General features: G+C 35.3%; 1 protein-coding gene across 1 annotated transcript in view; it reads left to right on the top strand.

Annotated features, from left to right (window-relative positions):
* The window catches only part of ERCC6L2 (ERCC excision repair 6 like 2), a 138,260-nt gene that overhangs the window by 88,032 nt on the left and 37,113 nt on the right, over positions 1-13,115 (top strand). Inside the window, exons 14-15 of the mRNA XM_065878831.1 lie at positions 8,185-8,337; positions 12,733-12,813. Coding sequence (XP_065734903.1) covers positions 8,185-8,337; positions 12,733-12,813 — 234 coding nt within the window. The remainder of the gene's footprint in view (positions 1-8,184; positions 8,338-12,732; positions 12,814-13,115) is intronic.

Here is a 13,115-nt window from a genome sequence, read left to right as displayed (position 1 = left end):
CTAGTCTGCAGATCACAATTTGAGTAGCAAGGTCACAGCTCCCCAAACTGTGGGCCAAGATGTAAGTGTATGCCACAGATGGGGTACAGGTGCACCCAGACATCCTACAGCTCTCTGGGCAGCAAGATTATCTAAGCCAGCTTCCAGCCTTGAGTAACTTCCTCTTCGAGTAGATATTCACATGTTTCCATTATCTATGTGTGCATGAAGAAGACTGGAGAGGAATACCTTAGCAATATCTAATACAAATGTTTCATGTTGTATATAATGAAACTGGGATCCAGGACACCCCAGTAAATGAAATTATAGGAATAGAACTCAAGTGCACTAACTACTGTGCTGATGCTTTTAATATTCATTAAAATTGCGTTAACTCTTTAATATCCTTAGGGTATCAATTACTACTCCTAATATGCCTCTAAATAAAGTTTAGTTAGTCTGTATGTAACTGCCCACTTGAGAAGATCTGGAATGAGGTTCAAGTTTAATTATAAATGTTAAATTTGAATTACTCCCTATATATTCAGCTGGAATCTGTTTAAGAGCAAACATCTGCCACATGTGGTGGTAGTTAACCTAAGAGTGATCCAGTCTTAAATTTATGCTATTTTCTTAATTCTAAAAATAGAATTGTACACAGCAGTGTTTATTTTTCTTAAAGCATTTAGCTCTGTAAGAAACCTTTAATCTTTTTGTTCTTAGGTATAGCACAACTACTTGAAAATTATTTTTTCAGACATTAACTAATCTTGGAAAAAAGTAGGATATTATTTTTTCATCTTAGGAGCAGCTATTTCGTATACTATCTTTGACTTGTCACAAGTAAGAGCCTTTCCTCAATCACATAGTAATTACTATATGTATTTCCTTTTTGCCTATTCATCTGACTCACTTAATGAAATAAAATGGCCTGTTATATAATATATAATAATAGGTAATAAAAAGGCTTCAGAAGATGAGGGTAATTTAAGTTTTCAGAACTTTGTATGATCTAATTGCTTATTAAAATAAGCCACTTAAGGAACATTCAGCCATACAACTTGATAAGCACAAATAAAGATAAGATGGCAATCATATGAGGAAATGGCATAAATGTGATTTAAACGTTGATTGGAATTTGAACCAAGGGTGCAAATGGCAAACACACGCTAGCCTCACAAGTGTTCCTCAAATCTCTTGGGAGGAAAACAATCCAAAATGATGTTTTAAATTTCTGTAAAAATGTTGGAAAGAAAAAAGAGTTCTCTCTGTGGGCCAAAAATGATAAGGAACCCTGAAAGACAAAGGGCAGTTGAGATGAGATTGAAGGAAGAAACAAAGCTAAACTCAGTCATGAGAAGACTACTGGAAAAGGTAGGTGCAACTTGTGAATATTCCAAGCTTAGAGTCAACAGATACTAAAAATAGAAAGGAGCCTTGGGTTAACTGTGATGCCCCCTCTTTGGGTCTTATTAGTGATCTAACAAGGTGGTTTAACCCTTATGATCTTTCCCCCATTGTACCAGATTGTAGACAATGGAAATGTCTGCTCTCAAGTAGGAACAATAAGTAGAACTACTGGAAGGAAGAAAACAAAGCTCTAAATTTTTGCTGAAATCAAGAAGAAAGTCCAAGATAATAAATATTTGCAAACCCCTCCACCTGCTGCCTGCTTTGAGTAATTACTGCAGTAGGCCTAGATAAGCCCGTTAGGCATTTGAAGACAGATGAATATTCCCCCCCACCCCTCCAAAACAATAATTAGTATTGAACAGTTTAGGAAAATAAACACTATGAAAATGGCCCTCAAAGATACCAGGTCCTAATCCCTGGAACCTATAAATGTTATTTTATATGGAAAAAAGGGTCTTTGCAGATGTGATTAAATTAAGAATTTTTGAGATGGGGAGATTAGCCTGGATTGTCCAGGTGGGCCCTAAATCATAAGCATTCTTATAAGTAGGAAGCAAAGGGAAATCTGACAGAGACAGAAGGCAAGCCAGCGTAACCCCAGAGACAAGAGATTGGAGCTATGTAGTTATAAACTAAGGAATGCTGGCAGCCACCAGAAGTGAAAAGAGGCAAGGAATGGATCCTCCCCTAGAGCCTATGAAGAGAACATGGCTCTGCCAAAACTTGATTTCATTCTGGTGATACTGATATCAGACTTCTAGCCTCCTATAAGAACTATAAGAGAATACATTTCTGTTGTGTTAAGTCACCAAGTTTATGATAATTTATTACGAGATATAGGAACTCATATAGGCACTAAAAAAGAATTAACATCAGAGAAAACAAAATTAATAGAAAAGAGTAAAAGATTTTTAAAGAAATATCACTATTCAAAAGGTAAATGAGGTTGTAGGATCCTGGGAACAACAAACGACTACTAGAAAAGAAATCCATTAGAGATCCAGAAAACGAGAAACTCCAGCAATTGGCTGAATAGCAAAGAACAAAGTTTTCATGTAAAAGAAAGAGCCATGCAATTCTTCTAGATTACAGAGCAAAAAGACAGAGGTAGAACGAACACATGTAAGAAAACTTAGGAGAAATGAATGCTAGATGTAGAAGTTCCAATATCAGTCTTACAGTGGAGCAAGGGAACAGAAGAAAGAGAAGGAAGAAGTCCCAAAGGATGAGAGTCCACAGATTATGAGCCCCACTAAGTGTTAAATAGGATGAATGAAAATAGATCCACACTTACATTGTCTTTCTATAATTATAAAACCCTTAAAATTTCCAGAGATAAACTTCATGGAGAGAAAAAAAATTGTCTACAAGAGTACTAGAATTAAATAGATAGCTAACTTCTTAATAGCAATACTGGATATTTCGGAGCAGTAACTTCAAATGAGGGGAAATCATAGCTCTATATTGTCAAAGAAAGTGAATTTTTAATTCAAAACTTTTCCACAGTGGTGGAAATTTTTCCTTCAGTGGTGAGTTCTATCAAACATTTAATATTCTTTTTGAGAACAGAGGAGGGAACAATTCTAGCCTACTTTAGAAAGATAGAAGAATCCCGATGCCAGAATAGGCAAAGACATTACAAGAACAGAAAATTATAGACAAATATGTCTCATGAACATAAATGTAAAAGTCTTTAACAAAGCCTCTGTTAGAAGTTGAATTGTGCCCCCCCCAAAAAAATAAAATAAAAAACATATGTTGAAGTCCTTAACCCCTGGTACCTGTGAATGGAATCTTATTTGGAAGTAAGGTCTTTGCAGATGTAATCAAGTTAAATAAGGTCATACTCTATAACAGTGGGCCCTAATTCAATGACTGGTTTCTTATAAGAGGGAAATTTGGATACAGACAGACACAGAAGGAGGCTGCCATGTGATGACAGAGGCAAAGATCAGAGTGATGAAGCTGCAAACTGAGGAATGCCTAGGACTGCCAGCAATCACCAGAAACTAGGAAGAGGAAAGGAAGGATATTCCCTTAGAACCTTCAGAGAGAGCATGGCCCTGCCAATATCTTGATTTCAGACTTTTAGCCTCCAGAACTGAGAGAGAATAAATTTCTGTTGTTTTACACCACCTGGTTTATGGTACTTTGTTACAGCAGCCTTAGGAAACTGATATAGCCTCTAAGGCAAATATTGTAAATTTGACTACATTTTTATATGAAACTTCTATATGACAAACGAACTATAAGCCAAATTAAAGGAGAGACCAGAGGAAATGCTTGCCATAAGTATAATAAGCATCTATAATATATAAAGAACTCCTACAAACCAATAAAAAGACTGATTAGGCATTTTAGTGAAGAAAAAATACAAACAGTTAACATGTATATGAAAAGATGCTTAACTACACTTGTAATGGAGAAGTAAAAAATAAGATCGTGTTCTGCACGTTCTGCAAAAGACTTTTTTGTTTTGTTCTGTGGGGGTTTTTTAGGGAGGTGAGGAGATTGGCGTTGCTCATTGTTGTTGGGGATATTTTTAAAGAGGTGTTAATATAGTATTTTTGAGAATACAACTTGGTGCACTTATTTTAGAAGCTAATTTAACAGCATTTTTAAAATGCACTTTCTCCCTATTTACCTGGCAGAAATATTCTCACATATGCACATTGAAGGATGACAAGGATTTATATTTAGAATTGTTAGTATTTGTTCAAAAAATGAAAAAAGGAACAGCCTAAATGTCCAATAGTAACAGAATTAACATAAATTCTGATATACCCATATACAGCAAAAAAATTTTTTTAAAGATTATAGAGCAAATGTACTGATGTGGCACAATCTTTAAGACATTTTAAGTGGGGCAAAAGTAACTTGCAGAACAAGTATATCAATTGTGTTTATTTATAAAACTGTTTCTACATGTATATATAAATAGTTCTAACTGCATTGAAAAAGATCTAGGAAGGATAAACCTAAACATTACAGTGTTGGTTAGACTGATAAGGGATGATCTGTGTTGTTCAAGGGGGACTTGCCCTTTAATGTTTTTGTTTATGTTTGTTGTGATAATGCCTTCACAACATAAAATATATTTTATACTTTAAAAATATTGCTTATATAGCAACTGCGCTCCTTTAGGTTTGGAGCATTGCATGTAATCTAAAATTTGGCATTCAAAAATTCATCTTTCATATATATGTAATTTATTTAGAAATTAATATGTATTTACAGAAGAGTTACAAGATCAGTACAGAGAACTCCCAATTAATGTCACCCAAATTCCCCAGTTGTTAACATTTTACCACATTTGCTTTCTCTTTCTCTCAGCCATGATCTTTATTCTTTTTCTGAACCGTTTTAGAGGAAGTTGAAGATTTATCACCTTTAAATTCTTTGTTTTCTCCCAAATAAGGACACCGTCCTATTTATATGTACATATAAAAATAGCTTTATGCATTATAAACACTCAATTTTACATATTGTTCTGCAACTTGCTTCTCCCTTACCGCCCCCCCCACCACCACTCTCCTCTCAAAAATGCAGTTATCCATGGGCTTCCCTGGTGGCGTAGTGGTTGAGAGTCCACCTGCCGATGCAGGGGACACCGGTTCGTACCCCGGTCCGGAAGGATCCCACATGCCGCGGAGCGGGTAGGCCCATGAGCCATGGCCGCTGAGCCTGCACGTCCGGAGCCTGTGCTCCGCAATGGGAGAGGCACAACAGTGAGAAGCCCGTGTACCGCAAAAAAAAAAAAAAAAAAAAAAAAAATGCAGTTATCCAAATCAAGAAACTAACACTTATACAGCATCACCTTGTAATCCATAGAACCCATTCAGATTTCATCAGCTTTCCTGGCAATGTCTCCTTTCTCCTTCTGGCTCAGGATCCAATCCAGGATCATAATTACATTTCTTTTTGTGTCTCTTAAGTTTTCTTCAACCTTAAGTTACCCAGGCTTTTCTGGTCTTTCGTGACCTTGACAGTTTTAAAAAATAAAGCCTTTCCTAGTGTATGCTTTCCCTCAACATATGTCCATTTGATGTTTCCTCATCTTCCAACTCAAGACAAGAAGCCTTGGCAAGAGTGGTACAGAAAGAATGCTGTGCTCTTCTCATTGCATTGGTCAGAAGGCACCTGGTGGTGACCTGATCCACCACTGGTGATATTAACCTTGATCACCTGTCAAGTTTGTGTCTGCCAGCTTTTTGCACTGCAGAGTCACCACTTTTTTCATTTGTAAAATAGTATATATTTTATGGGGAGATCATCAGAGACTATGCTAATATAGTCAGCCCTCTGTATCCATGGGTTCTGCATCCTCAGATTCAGCCAACCATGGATTCAAAGTATTCAGAAGGAAAATTCCAGAAAGTTCCAAAAGCAAAACTTGAATTTGCTGTGTGCTGTTTACCTAACATTTACATTGTATTTACAACTATTTACACAGCATTTACATTGTATTAGATATTATAAGTAATCTGGAGATGATTTAAAGTATATAGGAAATAATGCATAGCTTATATGCAAATACTATGCCATTTAATAAAAGGGACTTGAGCATCCATGGGTTTTGTTATCCGTGGGGATCCTGGAACCAATCCCCCCGATACCAAGGGACGACGGACAGCTGTATCCTGTTCCTCATCAAGCTTGTACTCATCAGCCTTAGCTTTCATTGATGATTCCCGCCTGAATCGGCTACTACTATGATGGTTTGTCAGACGGTGATTTTTCTATTTCCATTATTACTTCCTTTATATTTGTTGGCATTCTACCATAAAAAAAGAGCTTTCCCTTCTCTTCCATTTATTTAATCTGTGTGGACTCATGAGATAGTATTTTAGTAACGGATTTTAGTAACCCACTGAATATCAATTATTTTTATGTTCAAACTCTCATTTTTTGACCAGTGAGAACCCCTTCAAGGGGGCTTCTGCGTCATTTTGACAAGCCCTCATCATGCTTATTGCACTTCCTTACTGTGGTAGGCTGAATAATGGCCCCCCACAGATATCCACATCCTAATTCCCTGAACTGACCTGGATTATGTGAGTGGGCCCAGTGTAATCACAAGGGTCCTTGTAAATGGAGGGGTAGCAGTAGGGTCAGAAAAAGGAAAGAAGAAGGCAATGTGATAACAGAAGCAGAGGGTCAGAGAATGATACGAAGATGCCTCATTACTGGCCTTGAAGATGGAGGAAGTGGTCATTAACTCTTAACATGATGAATATTCCTTTTTTGCTCCTTGCATATCTTGTATATTGTGAAGAAATCTAAGCATTTTATAGCCTTATATGGGTTCTTCTTAAGCTAGAAACTAAGCTACATTTTCCAAATACTGATTTTTTCCCCTACCCTCTTGAATTCTAACATGATTTTGTTATAGTTACCCTACAGATGGATGCATCTGGCCTTCACTTTTACTGGAGCCACTTTGGAAAACTTAAGTACAAAATAATGTGCCTTTTATAAGTTTTGTGACAAAACTTTGGTAGGAGACTTATAAAGATTTAGATTAATGCTTACAAATTACTTTGGTGATTATATTTAGTAGTATAGCAGTCTGACAATACAGTGTTTAAGGAAGAGTCAGTAGTGAGGGTAAAATCATAGGTAACTGGGCCATCAAGTACATCAGTTGCTATTGTGATTCTGTATTTCCAGGACTATAGCCCATATTTCTGGGACGTTGATATAAAACTAATCAAGTTGGTATGTTGATCCATAACTTATTCAAACTTAGGTCCCAAGGGTCTTGTTTTAAGAGGGACATCTGGATATGAGAAATTGATACAAGTATAAATTTTGAATTCAGCCAAACTCAGGTAAAAATTCTAGAAATGATGCTTCCTAGTGAGGCAGCTGTGAACAAGGCACTTAATTTCTCTGAATTTAAGTTCTTTTATTTCTAAAAGGGAGATGATAATATAGGATTGTAGGAATTAAATGAGAATGTAAAAATGCTACACATGTGTTCAATAAATAGTAGCTATTATTAATAAGAATAATTTTATTTGCGTAAAGTAATTATTATAGTGCAAATCAATCTGATGATAATCACCAAAAAGTATCGCTTCTTACTAATCCTGCCATTAGCAATAGATGGAAGTTATTTCTCATTCTTTGTTTCAAGAAATGTTAGAGTGTACATGGGTTAATCAAATTGTATATACATTATATACAATAAAGTATCTAGTAAATAAAAAGATTACATTACGTTGGTACTAAAGTGGTATATGTCCTTAAGGGTTCCATGTCAGTGTTGTTTCTGTATTCAGAATTGTTTCAGAGATGCAATGTTGCTAAACAATGATTGGATTTTTGCTCTTAGTTGACAATGTAACCATGGCCACAATTAGTTTGATACCAACGTGGTTATTATATAATTACTTTAGATTATAATTTAACTTTGGTGATGTAGCGACTATTTCTGCCAGTTTTAGTAGTTTCTATTGAAATAAGAGTCTAGAAAGGAGAAAAGTGTATTCAAATGTATGCCTTTTACATTTTACATCAGGTGGCTAGTCCATCCGGATATGATCTTGAGTCAGTTGTTAGAAAACAGATAAAATAGGAAATGTAAGATTTCTTCTTTAATAAAACTGGCCAGATTATTATTATTTCACCATAATGGCAACATCTGCCAGGGAAATTAAAATAAAATTTCCTCCCTACGGAGATTCTGCCTGCTCCAGCTAAAGCTGTGTATATACAGGGAATGCCAGGAAATTCTGACATATTGTTGGAGCGGACACTTCAAAACATCTTGTGTTTTTTCTGTTATAGCAACTTCACTGTGTGGTGGTTGGAAGTGAAAATGCCAAGCGGTATTTTGAAGCAGTTCAAGGATCAAAAGAGCATCGAGGAGAGCTTTTTGGAGTCTATAATCTCTTCAAACTGAGATCCCAAGGGTCTTGTCTTACAAGGGACATCCTGGAGGTGTGAAATTTTTCTCTGATTTTTTTCAATATTTTAAACATGGATTTCTCCCTCAGGAAAATTGCTGGTGCCTTTTCAGAGAAATTTTTGGTTTTCTTTTTAAAAAATGTTTTATGTTTAGAATTTCTACTTTTATAGAAATAGGAAATGAATTACTGTACCTCTGAACTAAGATTTTCCCCATGCATAGTTATAAATAATATACATACACAAATTCAGATACATATACAAGACAGTATGACCTCCAAGGCCATTTTCAGATGGTAAAGAGAAATTTATTATTTTGAAAATAGCTGTTGAAGTCAGGAACTAAAAAAAGAGACTTTCCTAAATAAACAAAAATATAAAATGTGTTTTGATTAAAAGTTACCAAATACTCCCTGAGATGCACTCTCATGTCTCATGGAGATTTTTGTTTTCTGTTCCCAATAAAAATTCCACAGCAATATTTCAAACTCTCCCAGTTGTGTTCATCCTCAGGATACAGATGTTTCTTATTCTTAACAGGATATTTATATCCTTTAAAAAATCTTTAAAATTCTTTAATATACCAGAGTACTAAGAATATTAACCTATTTTTTAGTTAATATTGGTATCAGTATTATAAAATCCTGGACTCGTTTTTTTCAATCCCATCATCATACAGTTGAGGAAATTGAGTCTTGGAAAACTTAAGGATATTTCCCTTAACTTCCAGGACTTTGTAGTAAAACCTTAATATACTTCATTTATTTAATAGTACCATAAAAACAGTTAAAGGAACAATTGGTCCCTGTCCTTAAAGAACTTAGACCATCTTTATGGGAGGTGGAAGAGAACATTTACATACTGAACACGTAACATCAGTAAGCATATGTTAAGCAAGTTTAGTATCAGTTCAAACGTGATCATCAGTGGTTGGGGAAGAGGAAGGTATATATGATTTGTATGTTGTGAATATTACAACTGTTATACAATGCCTGATGTATATTGCTCAGTTTTTATTTTATAGTAACTATTTGATTCTGAATTGAGTGACCTATTTAAAGTCTCCCTTTCTCTGTCTCTTTCTTGTTTTGAATATGGTATTTCTCTGATTGACTTGTTCTTTCCCATTCCTCTTCTCTAATCAGTAAATAGCCTTGTTTGTCCTCCAGGACCCCCTCAGATCCTACCTCCGACGTTGGGTATATTCATGTTTCTAATTTCAAATCATTATCTGTAAAATGTATTAGTATTATATTACTTGTCCTGTTTTCTGCTGTGTATCAAATAGTTTTGTTCTCTTTTTTTTATCAGAATAGCCACCTATTCCTCTGTTTAAAAAGTGTTAGGTAAGACATTCCATATGACAAGTTATTAAACGGAAAGTTCTCTTATTCTCTGGTTGTCCTAAATATATGTTGTTTCTCCTCCAGGATTGTTTATTAATGACAGGACCCTCCATATCTTATATTTTGTTTAGAGTAAAATATGCTTAACTGCTTGCTAGGCACATCATTGGCACTTATTATTAAATTATTATTATTTATTATTAACTTACTTATTATTAAATTATTATTAAATTATCTTATTATTAAATTAAATTTTGAATTAAAATTGCTCATTTGTTATCAATCAGAATTTGGTAGATTCATACTGTGCTTTTGGCCAAACGATGTTTTAAAATATTATTAGTCCAAGCTCTGCATAATGGAAACATACATTATAAAGTAAAAGAAGTATTTTACTTCCTATGATACATTTTTAATTTTTAAAGGTTGTAGAAAAATCACTTTTAAAATGTTTTAAGATGTAGAAATTTGAATATATAGAACACTTTTAATCTGATGATTTCTGGGCAATTTAGTTCTATTTTTCATTGACTTTCTTTTAATGGTTTCCCTTTAGAGATAGATACTGAGAGCTAATTTCACAAATATTTATTGAGTATATGTTAAATGTCCAATACTATACATCATAGGACTAGGCATACAGAAATGAATAAAATAGACAAAAAGCCCTGCCTACAAAATTTTACATTCTATTTGAGGGAAACAAGTAATAAAGAGAAATATAACTGAAGTTAGTATATTATGATGATAGATTCTAAGGATATAAATAGAGCAAGTTGTTGAGTAAGTTCTAGAGATCTACTACACAGCATGGTGAATATTGTCAACAATACTATTATTATATACCTCAAAACTGCTAAAGGACTAGTTCTTAAATATTCTCACCACATGAAAGAATTGATAATTATATGCCACATTAGAGGTGTTAACTAAAGCTATGATAATAATCATATTATAGTATATAAATATATCAAATTAACACCTCGTAGACCTTAAACGTACACAGTATTATATGTAAATTATATCTCAAAAAAAAACCAAATAGAGCAAGGAAGGGAAATAGGGAGACTGTCAGGGAAAGAGCATTACAATTTTAGATGGAGTAGCCAAGGAAGGCTACTGTGAGATTGCATTTGATTCTTTGAAGAGACAAGAAAGGAAGAGGTGTTTTAGACAGAGGAACAAATGCAAACAAAGGCCCTGAGGGAGGAGCATGCCCAGCATGATTTCAAAATGGCAAGGAAGCCAAAGTGGCTGGAGTGGAGTAATCAAAAGAGCAAAAGATGGGGCCAGAGAAATGACAGGAAACCAGATCCTACAGGAACTTTGGCTTTGACTTGAGTGATAACAAAAGCAATTAGAGGGCTTCCCTGGTGGCGCAGTGGTTGAGAGTCCGGCTGCCGATGCAGGGGACACAGGTTCGTGCCCCGGTCCGGGAAGATCCCACATGCCGCGGAGCAGCTGGGCCCGTGAGCCATGGCCGCTGAGCCTGCGCGTCCGGAGCCTGCACTCCTCAACGGGAGAGGCCACAACAGTGAGAGGCCCGCGTACTACAAAAAAAAAAAAAAAGCAATTAGAGTTCTGAACAGCAGAATGACATAGTCTGATCTGTACTATCTATTCTAAATGTTAAGAATTGGACTATAGAAGTACAGGAGCAGAAGCAAGAAGCCAGGTGGGAGGATACTGCAACAATCCAGCCAAGAGATGGTGGTTTGGGCCAGAGGGTAGTGGTGGATGCCCTGAAGCACTGACAGGATTTGCTGCTGGATCATCTGATAGGATATGAGAAACAGGAGTTAAGGATGACTCCAAGTCAACAGAAGACTGGGGTTGTCATTTACCTATCACAAAGGGGTTCTGACAGCTTGTAGATTTCTGTTGCTGCCAGTTGCATCTGTTGTAGCCATTTGAATTCTGTTGAAGAGATAAAAGGGAGTTCTCGGACAGAGGCTTCCCATTCCCTTACAGTAATAGCCTCTAGGCACTGGAAGAAAAGATCTCATGGCAATTCAGGAACTCTTTATCATTCTTTCAAGTTCTTTAGGGGTGATTCTCACTTGTTGCCCTGGATACCAGGTAACTGAAACCATGCCATTGCTATACTATGAATATTGGTGTATTCGTAAGTTGGATATTTGTAACTCTGGTGATGATAGTATTATTTCCCCTTGTTCTATCAACAAATAAAGCCTTGAAAAGAGAAATAAATTTATTTCCTTTTGAAGAAGAATTTAATATTCTAGAATCTAGGCCATTAAATATCTCTGCTAAATGATATACCAAAAGCTATAAAAGCATACTTTCCTTAAAGATGTAGCAAGCCTATTATCTAATTAAGATTTTTTTGGTTTTATATTAGATGGATATTTTCATTTTGGTGTCTACTACACTGAAGGAATCAATAAACATATTTTAATGAATATGAACTATAAACACACTAGCAATATAAGCTAGAATATCGAGTGCCCAATACCCAACATTATCTGTGGTATTTAAAATGTTGATAATATGTCCTTACAGTTATTGCAATATTATATAATATTTACACATATACAATAGTTATATAGTTATCATATAGACATAGTTATTATGGCTATCACTACTGGGTAAATTTTTAACATTTTTTCACTCTCCCTCCCTACTAGGGCTTTTAGTGGAGTTTGCTGAAAAATGTTATTAGTTTTCTATCAGAAAAAGTAAGCTTATGATAAGAAGTAAGAATTTTTTATGAGCCCAGCAGGCTTCCACTGTGCCTCTATACTACCTAAGAATTATGAGCATTTAAAAATATATATGAATTCCTTAATTAGCAAATTGAAAAATAGCATTAAGAGAGTTAAAGCAGGCTGTACTCATTTTCTTTTTTTTTTGGCCATACCACGCATCTTGCGGAATCTTAGTTCCCTGACCAGGGATCAAACCCAGGCCGATGGCAGTGAAATCACAGAGTCCTAAACCATTGGACCACCAGGGAATTCCCTGGACTCAATTTTCTTAACTCTAAGTTTTAGCATGCCATTGCTGTTGTTTATCTGGTTGTTTCTACCCTATATTTTACAGTTATCTGCATTCTTTATAGAGAGAAGGCCAAGTGGAAGCAGGGATCATGACAGCTACAACATGGTTGAAAGAGGAACCTCCAGTACACAAACTAGAAACAGTAAGCAATCTTTGAATCGGTAGCCTAGAAACTCCTGGGAAACATGTATGTGAAGATTTTAAGTTTCTTTTCCTTTTCCTTCATTTTTCAATGTGTAAAGAAAAATTTTTTTAAAAAGTCAAGGATACAAAGTCAGAGGACTGTCAGTAAAATTAATAATATAGGCTAATATTTCATATCATATCATAAAAAAAAAATTCAGGAGCAGTCACCAGGTGTTTACATCCAAACTGGAATTTTAACTATGCCAAAGTGTAAATCCAAAATTAAATGCACTGTATAGGTAACCAATCCAACCTAAA

This window comes from Phocoena phocoena, chromosome 6 (genome assembly GCF_963924675.1).
Source record: "Phocoena phocoena chromosome 6, mPhoPho1.1, whole genome shotgun sequence".
NCBI lineage: Eukaryota > Metazoa > Chordata > Mammalia > Artiodactyla > Phocoenidae > Phocoena > Phocoena phocoena.
Note: the sequence above shows the minus strand (reverse complement) of the source record. Positions and strands in the feature narration are given on the sequence as shown.